Genomic DNA, 22143 nt, shown 5'->3' with positions numbered 1-22143 from the left:
ACTATGAACATCCCAGTTAAGGTCTGGTAGGATATATTGGCTTAATCATTTTGAGAATGTTATTTCTAGAACATAACTTCAATTTATCTGTAGTCTTTTCCCTCCCGAAAGAATGGCATTATTTGCTATATCAATCTTTGTTGAAGTACATTATGCTACAGCGTAAAATATCACAGGGGTAGGCGATGGCCTAGTGGTATTATCACTAGACTGTTAATCCAGGAACCCAGCTAATGTTCTAGGGACCCGGGTTCAAATCTCACCATGGCATATGGTGGAATTTGAATATAATAAACATAAACTGGAATTAAGCATCTACTGATCACCATGAAAACATTGTCAATTGTCGGAAAAACCTATCAGGGAAGGAAATCTAACGTCCTTACCTGGTCTGGCTCCAGACCCACAGCAATATGGTTGACTCTCAACTGCCCTCTGAAATGGTCTAGCAAGCCATTCAGTTGTACCAATCATGACAAAGTCTCAAAGAAATGAAACTGGACAGATCACCTGGCATTGACCTAGGCATTGGAACAGACAAAGGCAGAAACAGCCCTAACGATCCTGCAAAGTCCTCCTTGCTAACATCTGGGGGCTAGTGCCAAAATTGGGAGAGCTGTCTCACAGACTAGTTAAGCAACAGCATGACATAGTTATACTCACAGAAGCATACATTACAGACAATGTCCCAGACACCACCATCAACATCCCTGGATACATCCTGTCTCACTGGCAGGACAGACCCAGCAGAGGTGGCAGCACAGAGGTATGCAGTCGAGAGGGAGTTGCTTTTGGAGTCCTCAACATTGACTCTGGACCCCATGAAGTCTTATAGCTTCAGGTCAAACATGGGCAAGGCCTCCTGCTGATTACCACATACTGTCCTCCCTCAGCTGATGAATCGGTACCGCCTCCATGTTGAACAGCAGTTGGAGGAAGCACTGACGATGGCAAAGGCACAAAATGTACTGTGATTGGGGGATTTCAATGTCCACCACCAAGAGCAGCAGTACTACTGATTGAGCTAGTCAGGTCCTAATGGACATAGCTATTAGATTGGGTCTGTGGCAGGCAGTGAGGAAATCAATGAGAGAAAAAAACATACATGACCTCATCCTTACCAACCTGCCAGCTGCAGCTGATCTATCCATGACAGTATCAGTAAGAGTGGCCATCACACAGTCCTTGTGCAGATGAAGTCCCACCTTCACATTGAGAATAACCTCCATCACATTGTGTAGCACTATCACCATGATAAATAGGACAGACTTCACACAGATCCAGCAACTCAAGATTGGGCATCCACGTGGCGCTGCTGGCCAACAACAGCGGCAGAATTGTACACCAGCACAATCTGTCACCTCATGGCCTAACATATCCCCACTCAACCATTACAATCAAAAAGATCAACCCTGATTCAAAGAAGAGTGCAAGAAGGTATGCCAAGAGCAGCACCAGGCATAGTTGAAGATGAGGTGTCAACCTGTGAAGCCATCAAACAGGATAACTTGCATGTCAAACAGCATAAGCAGCAAGTGATAGACAGAGCTAAGCGATCCCACAACCAAAGGATCAGACCTAAGCTCTGCAGTCCTATCACATCCAAGAGGAGGAGGGTCCATAAATATCAAGCAATAGTTTTACCCCTTTTATATATTCCTTAAAGCCAATCTTTTTTCTCGGTGCATTTGGTTACTTGACCCGATATGGCTGTATGGAATTCTTCCACAAACAGCAAATTATTCACTTTAAATTTGGTGATGATATGCTTTTTTAGCCAATAATATTATTATATGTGGAAGAGATGGGTTAAAGGAATTGAGGATAGATCAGCCATTATCCCATTAAATGTCAGAAGAGGCTCACATTATTATTTCAATGTTGAAGTGATTAATAAGAGTTTAAGGCGACACCAGATAGACATTAAGGCAAGAAGATTATAAGGATATATTGACAAGGTGAAGATAAAGATGAGAGGGAGGAGGCTCATAGAGTCATTACAGCAAAACAGGCATTCAGCCCAATGAGTCTGTGCAGCTTTGCAAAGTTTATATCCCCCAATGACCATGACAACTTCCAGCACCCTTGGGAGCAGGGATTCAAGACTACTCAATAATTGTGTTAAAAGCAAACATTCTTTCTCACATCCCCGTGGATATTTTTTGCCTAAAGCCTTAAAATGGTATGCCCTTATATCATTCGCAGATGTGAGATTTGCTTTATCTTCAACCTGTCAAATCTCAGCTTTTGTGCTCCTAAGATGCTGCTTGGCCTGCTGTGTTCATCCAGCCCCACACTTTGTTATCTTGGATTCTCCAACATCTGCAGTTCCTATTATCTCTGATCTCAAATCTCCCCTTGATGCCCTTTGCTTGAAGTAGAACAACAGATGTTCTTCCGATCTGACATACTCGCTAAATTCCCTTATTCCTGGAATCATTCTTGCAAACCTGCTCTGCACCCTCACATACTTCCCGAAATGTCGTTACTGGAGCTGAATGCTCTATTATTACTTATATACAAGCAGCAGATCACAGACATTGGGCTGAATGGCCTGGTTCAATGTTATACCTTAAAGGAACCAAGGTACCTGGATATTCACCTGAAGTGGTGTAACCTGCAAGGTTCTGGATCAGGTACTGGAAAGTGGCATGATCATGGGTAGCTAGTTTTTTTTTCAGCAGAGACACAAGGGGCTGAATGGTCTCCTTCTGTGCCGTAATGTTTTGATGGTTCAGTGGAACTTAGGACTCAGCAGGCCATTCAAACTTGTTCTGCCGTTCAATAAGATCATGACTGAACGCCACTTCTTTCATCTGAGTCCAATGGGTTGCGAAATGGTTGTTAAGTCTAACCAATCTGCAGAGTTTACCACACTCGGGACAGGTTTTACTTGATGGGTCGGGCAGACAGAAATGTTTGAGGGGGAGGTTTGAACACTCGCTGGAACGCATCGACTTCACCTCGGCGTGCTGCTAAGGAGGCCACTTTACGGGTCTGGGGCCTTACCGAGTGAGGGTCTCACGTTTGGAGGGGGATGACATTTCAAAGGCCTCTGTCACCCGCGGGTGGGACCACGTGATTTAGGGCGTGAAGACGTGGCCCCTTTAAGAGAAACCGCAGGGTTCTGCCCCGCATGGCAGGAACGTCATCGAAAGGCGCCTGCCGTCTCTAAATCGTCAATTTTCCACAAATCGTTAATTATTCTCCAAACGCCAGGAATCCGCCGCAATAATTACATTAATCTTGAGCTGCTGCGTTTTCTGTCTTAAAATTGCATGGCGGTACTGAGGTGAAAGCGCCACTGAACCAACTGAGGCCATTGAACTAACGGTCAGGGATTGGCGCCAAAATTTAAACTGCTGGGAGGCAACCGGAGCTCTCCGAGTTGCAGTGAAATTCCGGATTTAGTTTAATTTAACACGGTGAAGGAAAATGTATATAAAATCCATCATCATCGACGGCTTCAAGTCTTACGCGCAACGGACGGAGATTAACGGCTTCGATCCGCTCTTTAATGCTATTACCGGCCTAAACGGCAGCGGCAAGTCCAACATCTTAGACTCCATCTGCTTCCTCCTCGGCATCAGTAACTTGTCCCAGGTTCGACAGGGAAGTGGGGGGAAGATGGGGATCGCAAGTTAGGAGGAGAAGGGGGCGATCGGAGAAGGTGTAGGATGTGAAGGGTTCAGTGCGGCCCAAGGGACTTTAGGTGGTGAGAGAAAAGATTTTTAAAAAATGGGGGTTCAGAGGAGGAAGGGAAGGGGGTGATGGTGTTGGAAGATTGAGTTGAGGAAGTGAAATAGTGGTGATGGTGTAAAGTTGTGCGAAGGAAGGGGACAAAGGAGGTTGCTTTGGGGAGGGGGATGGAAGTGGGTCATGGAGATATACAACACAGAAACATCCTTCGGTCTAACTCGTCCGCATTAATTTAGTCCCATTTGTCAGCATTTGGCCCGTCTCCCTCCGAAAACACTTTCTATTCATTCAGCTGCCTTTTAAATGGAAACTGCGGATGCCGTAAATGAGAAACAAAAATAGAAGTTGCTGGAAGAGATCAGCATCTGTGAAGAGAAATCAGAAATGGGCAGTTCTGAGGAAGGGTCACCGGTCTCGAAACGTTAGCTCTGATTTCCCTTCACAGATGCTGCCAGACCTGCTGAGCTTTTACAGCAGCTTCTGTTTTTGTGCCTTCTAAATGTTGTAATTGTACCAGCCTCTTCCACCTCCACTGGAAGCTCATTGCATACATTCATCACCCTCTGTGTGCAAAAAGTTATCCCTGAGGTCTATTTTAAATCTTGCCCCTCTCACTTTAAATCTATGCCCTTTAGTTTTGGACTCAACTACCTAGGGAAAACACCTTGACTATACACCCTATTCATGTTCCTTTTTTTAAAAACCTCTATAAGATCACCCATCATCCTCCAATGTTTCAGGGAAAATAGTCTCACCCTATTCTGCCTTTCCCAATAACTGCAACCATGGTACCATCCTTGTAAATCTTTTCTGAACCCTTTCAAGTTTCACAACTTCTTTCCTACATCAGGGATACCAGTATTGCAAAAGTGGCCTAACCAATGTCTTGTACAGCCGCAACTCTCTTACCCAATGCTCTGACCAATAAAAAACAGGATATCAAACACCTTCTTCACTATTCTATCCACCTGGGACTCCACTTTCAAGGAACTATGAACCTGCACTCCAAGGCATCTTTGTTCAGTAACGCTGCCCAGGACTGTACCATTTAAGTGTATAAATACTACCCCCAATTTGCTTTTCCAAAATGCAGTATTTCATGTTTACCTAAATTAAACTCTGTCTGCCACTCCTTGGCCCAGTAGCTCATCTAATCAAGATCCTGTTGTACTCTGAGGTAACCATCTTTGTTGTCCATACATTTAAAATTTTGATGTAATCTGCAAACTTACTAACCGCACCTTGTACATTCACATCTATATCAGAGGAGAGTAGTATATTGTTGCTGAGAGCGGGGGAAGGAAGGACTGGAGTGATCTTTAAGAAATATTAAGAAACCATTTAAGAAATATTCACTTTGGTAGAAAAATTAAATGTGAAGTAACAACATTTTCCCACATGATGTTCCATCTGTGGTGACCTTGTCCACTCAGCTTGTCTAAATCTCTGCATCCCCTTCCCATTTATATTCCCATCTAGTTTGTGTCAACAGCAAATTTCAGTGTCCATCGAATTATTGATGTAGACTATGAAATCTGGGACCCATGCACTGATCGTGGTAGTACTAGTCACCTCCCGCAACCAGAAAATGATCAGTTTGATTTTGTTCCGTGTTCTGTATGTCAATCATTCCTCAATCTTTGCCGGTATATTCCTTCAAACTGATGTGATCTCATTTGGATTCCTAACCTCCTTAATGGCACCTTATTAACAGCCTTCTGAAGATCCAAATACACTCTGTCTATTCTGCGAATTACATCCTCGATAAAATCTTAACTAGTTTGTCAAAAAGATTTCCTTTTCATAAATCCATGTTAACTCAGAATCCTAATAGTATTTTCTAAGCCCAATTATCTTTGAGATTCCAATGTTCTTTTTACTATTGATATTAGGCTACTATTTAATTGGAAATCAATATAATGCTTCAGACATTTTGGGTTTTGGAGTATTTTAATGCTAATTTTCATTGCAACCTTGTTTTGTTGTCTGCTGTTAGGTGCGAGCCAGCAACCTGCAGGATTTGGTCTACAAAAATGGGCAAGCAGGGATTACAAAAGCCACTGTCTCAATTACCTTTGATAACTCTGACAAAAAACAAAGTCCTCTGGGCTTTGAGACTCATGATGAAATTACTGTCTCGAGACAGGTACTCTGCAACATTTCTATCGTATTTAATATTCCACAATGTTAACAATGAAAACTTCTTCAGAAGAGTCTCTTCCTGACTCTTCTGTCTTATGCCTTTTGAACTGGATACTGGTCCATTTTGTATTCTCACCCCTGCAAACTGGGATTGATTCTCAGCGGGTGAAGCAAATATGGCACAAGTTAAGGTCATATAGTGTCATATAGGATAATAGTTTGTTCTTCCTCGGTTGTGGAATCAGAGCTGATGCTCTCTGCACACTCTTGTAATGCCAGGGAGGTTCTTGTGCAAAGTTGTTACGACTAGGTGAGATGGTGAGAATTTTTTATTTCAACCTCCCTGGTTGGTCACACTAAAGCTTTGTGGTTTTTTTTAGCATGAGGCTATTATCTTTTTTCCCGTTAAAATAGTAAGCAGTACATCATAAGACTTTCTTCAGTGAAAGAACAATTCCTATTACCTGCTGATCCTGACAAAAATAAAAACACAATACCAAACTTACACTCGTGTGTAAAGTTAAAAATAGTGTCCTGTTCAAAAGAAACTTGAAAGGAACAAATAGTTCTAAAATACTTTGAGTGTCCTTGAAGTAAGGTTTCAACCTGAAACCATGGTTATTTACTTATGGTCTTGGATATCAGCAGTCTCAATTCTCCTTGGAGTTTTGTTCTAATTTTTGTTTTTAACCTATGTGTCACTTAACATCTTTTCTTTGCATTAGACAGAGAATTTTCTCCAGCTGGTTGCAATTGTTTGTGTATTTTCATATCTGGGTTTATTGAACTTCAAGCTTGGTAATTGCAGGGCCTGTCTTCTCCAATGTGCAAATATTGGGTGTGCTATAAAAATAGATGAAAATATTTCCATGCCTCTGTCTTGAAGGATGTTGACTGTCTTCCTTGCTTTTGGATAAAAATGTTCATCTCTGTTTGAGTGTCTGCTGTCCGATTTACATTGAAACTTAGTCAAGTGATTGCTGTACCATTTTAAGTCAGTATTTCAGTCCATGAAAGTTGCAGACATAATCTGATTGTGGAATTCAAAAAGCATCATGACATTGCTTTTCTGATGATTGAATGTGTTTGTTGCCAGGATGAAACAGATTTTTGCCTTGTCAAAAAATGTGGCAATAACTGGACAGCACTCACTTTGGCATTACACATAATACTGTCATTTAGTGCGTCGTCCTCATTATATCATGCTAATGGCATAATGTGTTGCCTTCAGTGAAAACTTGTAAAGGTTATTGGGCACAAGATTTGTATGATTTAGTGCTCGTGTGCGAAGTAAAGCATAATATTATACAAATTGACAATAAATAATGTGAAAAGTTGCAATTCTCAACTTGATATCTGCCTGCTCAAATCAGATTTTAAGTATTAAATCGCGTAAACTGTCTAGTTAGAGGAATTTGTCGTACTGCTTTCTGTAATCTATGTTAGAAAGACTCTGCTTACAATGATTAATAAATTTCTCCAGTGGCTGCATTTCTGTATTTTTTTTAAAGTTTGTGTTGTGTTTTTGGAATCATTGTCTTTTTACTGCCAAACAATTAAAACTATTCATTTTTCAGGTGGTAATTGGTGGGAGAAACAAGTACTTAATTAATGGTGTGAATGCAAACAACACCAGAGTGCAAGATCTCTTCTGTTCAATCGGTCTGAATGTCAACAATCCACATTTCCTTATCATGCAGGTTTGTACATATGTCAGAGGATTGTAACCCATTCACTTTCTCCATCACCATTGCACAACAGCACCTGTTTTCTGTCACCAAAACGCATCATACTAATTCACCAACACTCCTACCGCAGCACCTTCAAACTGTTATCACCTAGAAAATCAAGTGCAGTAGTTGTTTAGGAAAACCATCATCTGCAAGTTCTGCTCCAATCCTCACACCATCCTGATTTGGAACTACATTTCTGTTCCTTCACTGTCACTGGGTCAAGATCCTGGAACAACTTAACAGGTCTGTAAGTGTGCCTCTGCCACTTGAATAGCAAGAATTCAAGAGGCAGCTCATCATCACTGACCTTTGTGGGCACTTAGAGATCATCAATATTTCTCAGCCAGTGATGTCCACATGTTGCGAAAGAGTAAAAGGGAAAGCATATATAGGCCCTTGCGTGTAATCTTTAGAGATGGGAATTTGTATATTTCTATCATAAATGAAATTATACAGCGCAGAAACGAACCCATTGGTCCAACTCATCCATACTGACCAGAGGTCCTAAATTTAATCCCATTTGCCAGCATTTGGCCCATATCCCTCAAATTCCTTTCTATTCATATGCACATCTAGATACCTTTCAAATGTTGTTATTGTATCTGTCTCCTCCACTTCCTCTAGCAGCTTGTTACCCTTCTCACCTTAAACCTATGCTGACCAGTTTCGGACTCCCCTTACCATGGGAAAAAGACCTGGTCTATTTACCCTATCCATGCCTCTCATGATTTTATAAACGTCTGTAAAGTCACCCCTCAGCCTCCGATGCTCCAGGGAAAATAGTCCCAGCTTATTCAGCCTCTCCCTATAGTTCAAACTCTCCAACCCTGACAACATCCTTGTAAATTTTTTCTGAACCCTTTCAAGTTTCACAACATCCTTCCTATAGCAGAGATACCAGAATTGAATGCAGTATTCCAAAAGTGGCCTAACCAATGTCCTGTACAGCAGCAACATGACCTCCCAACTCAATGCATTGACCAATAAAGTCAAGCATACCAAATGCCTCCTTCATTATCCTATCCACCTGGGACTCCACTTTCAAGGAACTATGAACCTATACTCCGAGGCCTGCTTGTTTAGCAACACTCGGAGCACCTTTATTATCAAGTGTATAAGCCCTGCCCTGATTTGCCTTTCCAAAATGCAGCACCTCACATTAATCTAAACTCCATCTGCCACTTATCGGCCCACTGGCCCATCTGATCAAGATCCCATTGTACTCTAAGCTTACTTTCTTTGCTATCCACTGTACTCCAATTTTATTGTCATTTTCGAACTTACTAACCATACCTCCTATGTCCACATCAAAATCATTTGTATAAATGAAAAATAGCAGCGTACCCAGCACTGATCCTTGTGGCACGCCGCTGATCTCAGGCTTCCAGTCTGAAAAGCAACCCTCCACCATCCTATAACTGGCTTTGAGCCAGTTCTATATCCAAATGGCTAGTTCTCCCTGTATTCTGTGTTGTAATCCTGCTAACCAGTCTACCACAAGGAATCTTGTCAAACACATTGCTGCACCCTCATCAGTCCTCTTCATTACTTCAAAAAGCTCACTTAGGTTGGTGCGACACAATTGCCCATGTACAAAGCCATGTTGACACCCTAATCAGTCCTTGCTTTTCCAAATATTTGTAAATCTGTTCCTCAGGATTCCCTCAAACAACTTGTCCTCCACCATTGTCAGGCTCACTGGTCTATAGTTCCCTGGCTTTTCCTTCCACCTTTCTTAAATAATGGCACCACGTTAGCCCCAGCACTTCACATGATACAAAAATCTGAACAAGGGTCCCTGCAATCTCTTCCCTAGCTTCCCACAGAGTATCAGGGATTTATTCACCTTCATGCATTTTAAAATGGCCAGCACCACCTCTGTAATACAGACATTTTTCAAGATGTCAGTATTTATTTCCCATGTTCTCTATCTTGCATATCCTTCTCCTCAGTAAACACTGATGCAAAATATACATTTAGTATCTGCCCTATCTCCTGTGATTCCACATGCAGGTGACCTTGCTGATCTTTATGGGGCCCTATTCTCTCCCTAGTTACCCGTTAGTTCTTAATGTATTTGTGGAATCCCCTTGGATTTTCCTGAACCCTATATGCCAAAGCTATCTCATGTCCTTATTTTGCCCTTCTCACTTCCCTCTTAAGTATACTCCTATTGCCTTACTACTCTTCCAGGAATTCACTTGATCTCTGCTGTCTATACCTGACCTGTCTATACACTTCTTTTTTTCTTGACCAAAAACTCAATTACTCTAATCATCCAGCTTTTCCCTATACCTACCAGCCTTGCCCTTCACCCTAATAAGAACATACTGCCTCTGGACTCTTGTTACCTCATTTTTGAAGGCTTATCATTTTTCAGCCATCCTTTTACCTACAAACATCTGCTCCCAATCAACTTTTGAAAGTTCTTTCCTGATACTGTCAAAATTGCCCCCCTCTAATTTAGAAGTTTAACTTTTGGATCTGGTCTATCTTTTCAATCACTATTTTAAGACTAATAGAATTATAGTCACTGATTCTTAAAAATGATAACTTATTGTTTGTTTTTAGGGCCGTATCACTAAAGTTCTGAATATGAAACCTCCGGAGGTAACTATTCTAGTTTACGTTTAAACCTTGAGACTGAATTATTTATAACTCATTGGAATGCTAGTTTTGACCCAAGTTGATTTGTGCCGTTGTATGTTCAAATTCTGTTAGGCTGTTCCTGAGAGCTACTCTCTGCTCCTGGTATTTGAGAGTTGTATCTGCAAAAGAGTTGACAGCTATTTGCAGGTATAGTCTGTCAGTTGTGAATCTCCATTATAAGGACCATGAAAGCGAGGTGTGGGACTTGGTTATAAACAGAAGAGATCTGCATCTGAATATATCTGAAGGAGCAAATGCTAGGTATTCAGACTATTAAGAGGACATGTGTTTAAACAACAACTGAATGAAAAGTTAAGTTTCCTTATTCAACAGAATAGAAGAGATTGCAATCTTGTTAGAATAGCAGACCTTTATAGATTCAGAAGAGAATAGCAATTTCTCATCTTGGACGAGTCTCCAAGCATGATGAAATGTATTGCTTTTACATCATGTGCAAAAGATACATGAATTGGAGTGGGGTAAAAGACGCTTTCATGGAAAACATTTATAAGTTCGAGGCATTGTCAGGTATCTGGCATAAAGCCCACAACCTACAGATTTACAAGCTGTAGAAGACATGACATGTGCATTGGGTTTTACAACAGGTTTTGTTTTTAATTTTGTAGTGCATTGCTTGGAGCGTTTGAAATAGGCTGTTAACAAGACAACGCGGCACCTAATTCTTCATTCTTTCTCCACAGATCCTATCTTTGATTGAGGAAGCTGCAGGGACCAGAATGTATGAGTGTAAGAAGTTAGCGGCTGAGAAAACAATTGAGAAAAAGGAGGCCAAGCTGAAAGAAATTCATACGGTAAATTGGTTTGACGATTTAGTGTGACTAGAAACATTTCTGGCACTCAATATTTTTGTTTTCCACTGGTATTGCTGTAAATTATTTTGCTTTGCAAAGTGTATTTTTGAAGGACAGTGGGAAGTTACTGAGATTGACTTGGAATTATGGAGCCAGAGTTGTACAGCATGGAATCAGACCTTTTGGTCTAACTCATCCATGCCGACCAGATATTCCTAAATTACTGTAGTCCCATTTGCCTCCATTTGGACCAAATCTCTCAAATTCTTCCTAATCATGTACCCATCAAAGTGTCTTTTAAATGTTATTGTACCAGCCTCCAGTATTTCCCCTGGCAGCTCTTTCCATACATGCACCATCCTCTGTCCTTTTCTCCCTCTTTCCTTAAGCCTATGCCCTCTAGTTTTGGACTCCCCTACCATGGGCAAATGACCTTGGTCATTCACCATATCAATGGCCCTCATGATTTTATAAACCTCTATAAGGTCACCCCCTGGCTTTCAAGTCTCCAGGGAAAATAGCCCCAGCCTATTCAGCCTGTCTACAGCTCAAACCCTCCAACTGCAGCAACATTCTTGTAAATCTTTTCTGCGTGCTTTCACGTTTAACAACCACTTTCCTGCAGCTGGGAGACCAGATTGAATGCCATATTCCAAAAGTGGCCTAACCCATACGGCCACAGCATGGCCACCCAACTCCTATACTCAATGCATTGACCAATGATGGCAAGCATAACAAATGCCTTCTTCACTATCGTGTCTACCTGTGACTCCATCTTCAAGGAACAATGAACCTGCACCCCAAGATGATAAAAAGCCCCATGAAAATTGAATGTCTGAATCCTAATCTGTTACTGAGCCATAATTGTTAGAAAGGTTGCAGTTTTGAATCTCAGCCTGCCCTCTCATCTCAGTCCAATTGGGTGACAGCAGGGCGATACAAGCCTCCATTTAAAATAACCAAAGTGATGACATGGAATTCAGATATTGAACATTGGAAAATATTGAATATTTTTCTGCCCTCTGTATCAGAGAACTCTTCTGACACATTTAAACATGGCACATGCAGACAAAATACAAAACTTCGCAGCAGACCGAGCAACTGACATGAAGTGAGTTTCAATGTCTGAACTAAAAAGGAAAAGTATTGGATAGTAACATCCCAAGTATGAGGGAGTGTTGCATGCGTGTGATGTGCATGATGAAGGCTAAACTTGTACACACTCCTGTTGTTAAATGGATGACTTCTAAGTCCCTCGGCCCTGTGTTGGATGAGACACTGACATTTACTGGTGCTCATTTTTAGCCCAGCAAGGATCACTGCCTTCAAAAGAGGATCCCGGAGAATATTGAGATTTAATTAACTCTAGTTCAGTTTTAAATAGGGTTGGGAGAAGAGTCTGAGTGTCATTGTTTTTGTAACTTCATTACTATCCTTTGAGTTCCTTTTTTTAGTTGCACTATTTTGTTATGTTCAGTGGGTTGTGCTACTGTTTAAAAATCAGTTCTACATTGGCTTTTGACATGCTGGAATTTTGGAATTGGTAGATTATTTGGATTCTAAAACTTCAAATCCATTTGAAATATTTTTGCTATTATCTGGATTGGTGTTTTAAAAGGCTCCAGAAGAAGCCTGTGATGTCTTGTGTCTTATAGCAGTGAAACTAGGCAAAAGGGCTCAGCTTTCTTCGTTCTCTTTACCATTACACAAATTGAATTAATTAATGCCATTAATTCAATGGTGATAACCAAAAGAATTTATTACTCTTTTCTTACATGGAGCTATTTATTAAGAAATATAGTAACTGTTTTGTAGCCCCTAATCCAGAGTGCATTTTCTTGTATGTGCTTGCTTAGTATTCATCAGTAATGTTGAACAATTTCAATATGATTGGAATTTTTCTAATTTTTGTTTAGAGGACTTTATGGTTAGATAATAAGTTGTCACCATAATGCTTGTTAGCTTCACTTAATATTGATACTATGGTTTTCCTTCAAAAAATAATTTTAATTTGGCAGCTATCAATAGTTCTCCAGCTTCCTTTTTGAATTCCAATCCTGCTGTATTTGTACATGAGCACAGTTGCCCAAATCCTTCTCAGGCTGCGCTTTATCTCTCAGCTCCCCACCCCTTCCAAAATTGCCTTTTACCATCCAGCCCCACTAAATTTTCTCAAATGACCACCTTTTTATGGTGCTCTCAAAAAAAACGCCATTACTTGATGTGTTTTAAAGAAAGCCAACCGTTTGAACAAACTGATCTTTCGTTGTTCATTAAGAACGTGTGAAGTTGTGTTAAAATGCACGAAAGAACAAATTTTCTTGTGTTTATCTGCTGTGAAATATGCTTGTGTTAGTACGTTATCTTCAGTTGTGTAAGTAATTTTAAAAGCTTTGATTATCTGGATAGTACAAGTAAATTTCAAAGAAAACCTTAACCAAATTTCCAGTAAAAGCCAGAAGAGTTAAAGCGTAGGTACAATTTATTTTTGAGCTGTTGAGTATTTGGTGATTAATGTGAATGTTAACAATTCTGAAATTTTGTTCCTATTGCTTCAGAGCAATATATTTCTTTGATGTTACAGAATATTAAATTATTTCTGTATTGTCTTTGAAGTGTCATGTTCAAACTAAATATTTTCAGGTATTCCTTTTTACGCTGACCACAGCTCAATCGTATGCACTTGAATTCATGAAACAAAGTAGAAGCACTTTGGTCTAATCTTCTCATTTTGTTTATCCCGGACATTTTTTTTATATGTTAGATTCTTGAAGAGGAAATTACTCCAACACTTCAAAAACTGAAGGAGGTATGTACTTAATAGTCCTCTAATGGCAAGGGAGGAATAAAATCTAATTCGGAAACCATAAATAGCCTTTCAGAACAGTACTCCTCTGCCCTGAATTCCTGCATTTAGTTTCTATTTCCCTCAATAATCAGAAATGGAAGATCATCTTTAATTTGATATTTTTCTTTTTGGGACACTGTCCTGCATTTTTTTCCTATAAAACTGTTCACTGACAGAACCTATAGTTGACTACTGCTGAGCAGATCGCAATTGAGATAGGAATCTTAGCCCCAAACGTAGATACTAAATCCAATCCCAAGCCTACGTAATCTTTCTTTTTAAGGCTTAAAATTTTATTTTTTAAACTTGATTTTTACTGTTACATGTTTTTTACTTTTCTGTGTTTTATGTACCCGGTGTGTAGTTGAGCGGTACAAGGTATGGGGTGGTACCATGGTTCAGTGGTTACACTACTGCCTTACAGCACCTGCGTTCGATTCTGGCTTTTGGGAACTGTCTGTATGGAGTTTGCACGTTCTTGCTGTGTCTGTGTGAGTTTCCTCTGGGTGCTTTGGTTTCCTCCCACAGTCTGAAGATGTGCAGGTTAGAAGGACTGACCATGATAAATTGCCCATAGTGTCTAGGCTGGGTGGATTAGCTATGGGAAATGCAGGGTTACATGGATAGGGTGGGAGGTCTGGATGGGGGTGCCGTTTGAAGGGCCAAATGACCTGCTTCCACACTGTAAGGTAGAAATCTCTAGGATGAACCCAGATGCTAAATTACCCTAATTTTACTGTGACAGGGATAAAGATGCTTCAGTTAGGAATAGGTACACCTGGGCTGTAGAGGAAAGAATTAGTTAGTGCTGTTGCTGCTGATGGCTCTTTACCACATTGTCTTGCTATCTTTCTATCTGTGAGAAAGTTACTGGGCTGGGTGTTGCTCTGATGGCCCTCATTGATTAGCATGCTGACACACAAATTCAAGGCTTGCTTGCAATGCTTACTACTTATACAAGATACTAGAAGGCAGCCACTGTCTGTACATGAGGTTGTTGGTTTGCTCGCCGAGCTGGCTGGTTATCATGCTGACGTTTCATCACCATGTTAGGTAACACCATCGGTGTGGCCTCTGATGAAGCGATGTTGTTCTACTCCACTTGGAATTTATATGACCTGGTCTGTTAAGTTGGATTGTGTCATTTCCAGTGGGTTTTTTTTTTGCATGGGTTTGTATATAGGGTCTGATTCCACATGTTTGTTGATTGCATTATGGGTTGAAAACCAGGCCTCTAAGAATTCCCGTGCATGTCTGGTTGGCATGAGCCAAGATGAACACGTCCCAGTTAAATTGATGGCCTTCATTGTCCGAGTGTGGTGAGTTGAGGGAAAGTTTATCGTATTGTTTTGCTGCTAGCTGGTGTTTGTGTATCCTGATGGCTAGTTTCCTTCTGGTCTGGTGATGTAATGTTTGTTGTAGTCATTGCAAGGTATTTTGTAAACTGCATTGGTCCTGCATGTCATGGGTATGGTGTCTTTGGTCCTTGTGCATGTTTGTTGTAGTGTAGCTGTTGGTTTGTGTGCTACCATGATTTCTAATAGTCGTAGGAGTCTTGTTGTCAGTTCTGATATGTTATGATATAGGGTAGTGTGGTCAGTCTCTTGGGACATACTGTGCCCTCTTGGCATTGTCTAGTAGGCAGCTGCGGATGAAGTTGTCATGATATCCGTCGTTAGCAAATACCTTGTATAGGTGCTCTTCCTCCTTCTTGCGTAGTTCTGGCATGTTTCAGTATGGTGTGGCTCATTTGAACAGTGTCCTAACACGACTTTGTTTATGGATATTGGGGTGATTGCTGTGGAAACTGAGGATTTGGTCAGTGTGGATTGCCTTCCTATATACTGTGGTTTGGAACTCCCCATTGGTCACTCGTTCTACCCTGACATCTATGAACGGAAGTTGATTGTTGTCTTCCTCTAAATTTGATCCCGGTGAAAACATTGTTGATGAGATGGTGTTTCTTCTAATCTGGTGCATTTAATGATGACAAACGTCCACGTATTGGATCCACAGTTTGGGCTGTATGAGGGGGAGGGTTGTGTGTTCCAGTCTTTGCACGACTGCCTCTGCAATAAGTCCTGAGATGGGTGACCCCATGGGTGTGCCATTGATTCGTTTGTTAAAGATGAAGTGTGTGATGAGGCATAGGTCCAGTAGTCTGAGTATGTTGTCCTTGAAGATGGAGATGTTTGGAGTTGGCATTCCTGCTGTATCCAGTAAGATGGCAAGTGTTCCTTTAGCTCGTGGATGCTAATAAATGTGAATAGTACTGTGACGTCAAGGGATACCAAAGTCTCAATGTCATTGATATTAATGTTCTTGAGCTTCTTAAGAAATTCCTGGGTTGAGTGGCTGGAGTGGGGTGGTCTGTTGACCAGGGGTTTTAGTCTCGGTTGTTGGCCAGTTTGTGTCTAGGTGTGCCTAGTAGGGAGACAGTGGGTTTGAGGGGAATGTTTGGTTTGTGTACTTTGGGTAGTCTGTAGAAGCGGAGTGGGGTTTGTTCGAGCCTTCTAGTTTCTAGTCTGTTTTGGTTACTTGTCTTGCATTTTTTTCGTCTCTTCAATGTTTGAGTGATCCTGTTTGCGAGCTGTGGTGTTGGGTCTACCTCCACCTGTTGGTAAGTGTGTGTATCTTCATGCAAAGTCTGCTTTCTCAATGTCATTTGGTTTGTACATAATGACTGTTATACACCCTTTGTCCACTGGTAGGATTATGATGTTCCTGTCTTTCTTGAGTCCTTCGAGTGCTTTTCTCTCTGTGTTGAGGGTGTCCGGTTCATTCCTCTGGTTCACTATAGGGATTATAGTTTGTTGGATGGCTTGTTGTGTTGCGTCCGTGAGCCCGTTATCATTTTAGTGTAGCAGCCATAAAGTCAGTTCTGTTCACGTCTCTGTGATTATAGTTTAGCCTGTGTAGTAGGACAGCTTTCTCAGTTTCTGTAAGTGGTTAACTGGATAGGTTTCTTATCCATGATTCAGGATTTTTGTTGTCCTTGTCTTTATGGTGGATCAGTTTGGTCAGTTTCTCCTGTAGAGTGTGTTTCTTCTTTGTTCTGGTCCTGTGTTATGTGATGGTGATGGCCTGTTCCAGGGTTGAAGTCCATTGCTGGTTGGCTGTGTTATGGCAAATGACTTTTGGAGCAAAATTTCTTGCTCACACTTGTCAAGCCAGATATGGGCATCACTTGATCACTACCCATAGCATTCTCAGGCCATTTTGTTCAGCCTTTTTGTATGCTTGTGTGTTGTTGAGTGGCAGATTGTACTTAACGCTGCGGGGCAGTATCTGGTTCCTGAGGCATTCATGGAGACCATGATGTTGTACGTGGGTAGTTATCCCATTGTCAAGCTACTTTTGAGTGTGTTGTGTCCATAGGTACGTAAAGTTCTTGAAAAGATTTATAAGTTGGATTGTGGATGAGGTTACAAGGTATAGAGCTGGATGAACACAGCAGGCCAGGTAGCATCAGAGGAGCAAGAAAGCTGATGTTTTGGGTCCGGACCCTTCTTCGGGAAAAGAAGGGTCCCGACCCGAAATGTCAGCTTCTCTGGTCCTCTGATGCTGCCTGGCCTGCTGTGTTCATCCACCTCTACACCTTGTTATCTCAGATTCTCTCGCATCAGCAGTTCCTACTTCTCTTATGAGGTTGTTGGCTTTGCAAGAACCTTTAAATTGTCTATACAATTGTGCTCAAAATATGAGGGAAGATTATAATAAAAGTGCAATACTGTGGATGCTGGAAATCAGAAATAAAGTGCTGGAGGAACTCCACAGACAGGTCTGGCAAGATCTATGAAGAGAAGTTTGGGGAAGGGTGAAAATTCTGATGAGATTGTCTAAACTGATGAATTGTCTTAACAGTTATTCGTGTCTGGCTTGAAATACTGGACTTTGAATTTTTTTAAGTATAAAGCTTGTCTATTACATATGAGCTTCTATATGTGTTGCACCTTTTTAAAGTGGCAAAATTTCTCAAAGCTTTTGGCAAGTGTAATTTTTAAACCAAATTTGGCATGAGCTACAGTATAAAATACTAGAACAGGTAGTTAAAAGTTTGGTGAAAGAAGAGTGTGTTAAAGAAGCAGGGAAAGAGGAGCAGGAGGGCAAACGTTCAGAAAGAGAATTCCAAAGTGTGAAGCCGAGGAAACCAAATGTATGGTCAGCACCGGTGCAACAATTAAAATTGGAAGATTAGGGTTAGTAAAGGGAGATATAGAGAGGAGCAAGGCTTGGGTGGTTTGAAAGCTGAGCTGAGGTCAAAATTCAGGGAGTAAGGGAACGTAAGAGTGGATGGGACTTTACAATGGATATGAGCTGTGGAGTTGTTTCTGTATATGTAAAATTGCAATGAATTTTAAAATCTTTAAAGGTGTGGCAAAGCTTGCTGGTTAGGTTTTCTTTAGGTCATTTGAATTCATTTTAATTTTAAAAATTGTCATTCTTAATACATTGCTTGATTTTTAACTGATTAAAGTTTTCCTTGCTGATTGTTCATTTTCATTTACTGGTAGGAAAGATCCTCATATTTGGAATTCCAGAAAATAACACGTGAGATAGAGCATCTTACCCGTCTGTACGTTGCATACCAGTTTGTTTGTGCAGAGGAGACCAAGTTGCGTTCTGCTGAAGATCTGAAGTCCATGCAAGACAGTATCACTAAACTTCAAGAAACCAATGCAGATTGTGAAAAGAAAGTGAAGGAAATCAGCAAAGAAGTCACTGACTTGGAAAAAATCCGAGATGAGGTACATATTAGCTGCAAAGAACTGAATGTTCATTCTGAATGAATAATGTTGCTGTAAAGTGTTTATTCCAATGATAAACAATACATATATTTTGCTTGTTCACCTGACAAGTTATTTTGAAAATTGTACTGAAGAACTAAAAGATTCTTGATGACTGTGTGAGCTGATGTAAAAACCCAGCTTTGATGTTTTCTGGCTTACTGACTCATACAGAAGTATTAAATACAGACATTTTCTGTTGTGTTCCGATCACAAAGAGTATGTATGCTCCACACGTTCCCCATCTCTTACCTGGATTACAGTCATTTTCTCCAATTATTTCCTTTTGTATTTTCTTTGACTAATTGAGTTTATGTTGCATGGTCTTTATGTTGAATGGTGTCCCTGCTCTTTGCTTTTCTCACTTAAGGGAGACATTGAAATTAGGATTTGTCTTGCAGGAAGTTGGTGGAGTGCTTCAGTCCTTGGAAGAGGCAGTAGCTAATGCTCATCGTATGGATGCCAAAGTGCAAAGTACCTATGATTCCAAGAAAGACAACCTCAAAGCTGAAGAAAAGAAACAGAAAGCGCTTGTCAAAAGTATGGAGGAGGTGAGACAATTGTCAAAATAAATCTTGGTGTTTGAATTAGAATGTTTGAAGCTGTCCTTGATCTTATGTAGGTATCTGCTTTTACGCCTTTTGTTTTTCTTACCGCTACCTGTATCTCCCCAGGATGGTAAAGCTGTTATAGCTAAGGAAAAAGAAGTGAAAAAGATATCATCTGAACTGAACACTCTACAGGAAACTAGTCAGAAAGATAACAAGGCTCTGGAAGCTGCTCAGCAACACTTCAATGCTGTTTCTGCCGGTCTGTCCAGCAATGAGGATGGAGAGGCAGCCACTCTTGCTGGTCAGATGATGGCTTGCAAGAATGATATAAGCAAGGCAGAAACAGAAGCCAAGCAGGTTTGTAAAGCATACTGTGCTTTGTGACTGCTTTTAACTTGAAGAGATTCCATTAATTCTGCAGTAAATGATTAATGGGCCATGTAAATACAAAACTTTAATTGCAATTGTTAAGAATTTGTTTCTTCAGAATTCTGCTGTTTCTCAGTATCTTGGCGTCCACACACTAGTGAATGTTATCATGTCACAATTAATTTACTGAAGCCACAAAATAAACTGTGATATTCAGCTTCAAATTTGCTCAAAATAGCATCGCAGTACTTTTTAAGCCACTGTGGAATGATCTCTTAAAGTGTGTTGTAGTTTCGTCGATGGGTGTGGTGGCAGTGAACAAAATGCAAATATGGTATTTGAAGTTAAAATACAAATGACACAACAATGCTCAGCTAATACTGATTTTTTTTTGGAAAATTTTCGTGCTTTTTATACCCCTTTAATGATTTTGCTTCCCTCTATTTCTGTAATTTCCTCTGAGATAAAACACAAAATGCTGGAGAAACTCAACAGATCTGACAGCATCTGTGGTGAGAGATAGAGCTAATATTTTAAGTCTGATATGAAATTGAAATTGGTTTATATGCTGTTATTATGCTATGACAGAAGATGGGTAAATAGAACAGATGGTGAGGGTGCCCAGAGCAACAGACAGTGCTTATGGTTGTAAAGGAGAAATTAAGATATGAATTCAGTATAAATGGTAGGTGTGAAATGGAGAAAATTAAGCGTTCTGCTGAAAGCAAAATCAACAAGACAGAGCTAAGTGTGGGATTCTAATGAAAATTGAGGACATAGATCACGCTTTGAAGTTGTTGATGAGTACTGCTTAAAGTACCTAAATGAAAATGCAAGTTGTTCTTCTAGGTTGCATTGAGCTTTGTTGGAATGCTGTAGCAAGCCCAAGACAGATATTTTAGTACAGGAGCACGATGGTTTATTGTAATGGCAAGGCCAGAGTGGGACTCCATTTGATCTTTTGAATGTAGAGTCTGTTTGGGCAGAAAAGAAGGACAATGGGAGCACTTTGTTGTAGAAGGAGGGAAAGAGGTTAGGACAAAAATGGCAGAAGATAATCCTTCCAGTGCATAGGCTGGTGATGTAGATAGCAAAGATGAGGGAATCTTATTATTGTTCTGGGATGATGGGGAATTTCAGGACCAAGCTGCAGGAAATGGGTCAGACATGGCTTGTCAACCATAGTGGCAGTCCTTGATTTAAGAAAAAAAGGGAAGATGTGCCAGAGGCATCCCTCTGAAACATGTCATTATCAGCATAGATGTGAGAGAGATAGAGAAACTGAGAAAATGTAATGAACTCCTTTTCAGGAAGCAGGGTTTGCAGTAGCCAAGATAACAATGGGAATTGATAAACTTGTAATAGTCTGTCCATTGACATCCATCACCAGAAGTGGAAGCCAAGAAGTCAAGGAAGAGAAGGGAAGTGGTTAAAGTGACAGAACAATGGGAATTGGAAGCAAAACTGAATAATTTCTCCAATTCCAGGTAATATGTGAGATAGTTATACTTATTCAGTTTTGTTTTATGCATCCCCAGGTCTGGTATCTCCATCAGTGGCAACTGTGCCTTTAACCACCATGTCCTTAAATTCTGCAGACCTCAGCCTGTCTACCTTTCTTTCCCCCCTTCTTTTATAAGAGATGCTCCTTAAAGATTACCACTTCACCTACCTCTAATATCTGCTAATGTGGTTCAAGTTAAATTATATTTGATGAAACTGGTGAATTGCTATGGAATGTCTTACTATGTTACTGTTATAAATATTCATGTTTTTGTTCTTGTAATACATTATATAAAATACAAGTTAACTAAATACTGATGAAATGATAAGTTGCAAACAGTCCAAATGTCCTCAATAGTCCTCACAAAGGACTACAATTGTATGTAATTACATCACTATTTTAGTATTCTTTTGGTATCAAGTTATTAATGCTGAGATTTGAAACAAACGTGACTAGAAAGAATTTCCTGCAGTTGCTGGCTATCTACGGGTACAGTTTTGTTTTAAAGTCCTTTTGGGAATGTTGCAGAAAGACTTGAACAGGCTAGAAGAATGGGCAAAGATGTGGCAGAGGGAATACAATGTAGGAAAGTGTGAGGTTATGCACTTTGGTAGGAAGAACAGAGGCATAGACTATTTTATAAATGGGGAATGACTTGGAAATCTGACCATAAAGGGACTTGGGAGTCCGAATTTAAGATTCCCTTATTAACATGAAGGTTCAGATGGCAGTTAGAAAGGCAAATGCAATTGTGGTTGGTTGGCTCGCTGAGCTGGTATGTTCCGCAGACATTTCGTTACCGTGCTTGGCAACATCCTCTGTGCAGCCTCTGATGAAGCATCAGTGTGTTCTCCCACCTGGCTTTTAAACTCTGAGGTCCATTGCAAGGAGTGGGGTAGTGAGATGAGTGTGTTGGGGAGTGTAGATTCTTTCTTAGAATCTTTTTCCCAGGCAGGAAAACACAACGACACTTCATCAGAGGCTGCACTGAGAATGTTACCAAGCACGGTAACGAAACATCTGCAGAATGACAAATCAGCACATGGACA

At 40.5% G+C, this 22143-nt stretch overlaps 1 protein-coding gene across 1 annotated transcript in view; it reads left to right on the top strand.

Moving 5' to 3' along the window:
• The first annotated feature begins 3078 nt into the window (after window positions 1-3078).
• The window catches only part of smc2 (structural maintenance of chromosomes 2), a 47906-nt gene continuing 28841 nt past the window's right edge, over window positions 3079-22143 (top strand). Inside the window, exons 1-9 of the mRNA XM_048527973.2 lie at window positions 3079-3603; window positions 5696-5845; window positions 7419-7541; window positions 10146-10184; window positions 10925-11035; window positions 13800-13844; window positions 18398-18631; window positions 19072-19221; window positions 19345-19578. Coding sequence (XP_048383930.1) covers window positions 3436-3603; window positions 5696-5845; window positions 7419-7541; window positions 10146-10184; window positions 10925-11035; window positions 13800-13844; window positions 18398-18631; window positions 19072-19221; window positions 19345-19578 — 1254 coding nt within the window. The 5' untranslated portion in view covers window positions 3079-3435. The remainder of the gene's footprint in view (window positions 3604-5695; window positions 5846-7418; window positions 7542-10145; window positions 10185-10924; window positions 11036-13799; window positions 13845-18397; window positions 18632-19071; window positions 19222-19344; window positions 19579-22143) is intronic.

The sequence above is a fragment of the Stegostoma tigrinum genome, chromosome 3 (assembly GCF_030684315.1).
Source record: "Stegostoma tigrinum isolate sSteTig4 chromosome 3, sSteTig4.hap1, whole genome shotgun sequence".
Lineage (NCBI taxonomy): Eukaryota > Metazoa > Chordata > Chondrichthyes > Orectolobiformes > Stegostomatidae > Stegostoma > Stegostoma tigrinum.
Note: the sequence above shows the minus strand (reverse complement) of the source record. Positions and strands in the feature narration are given on the sequence as shown.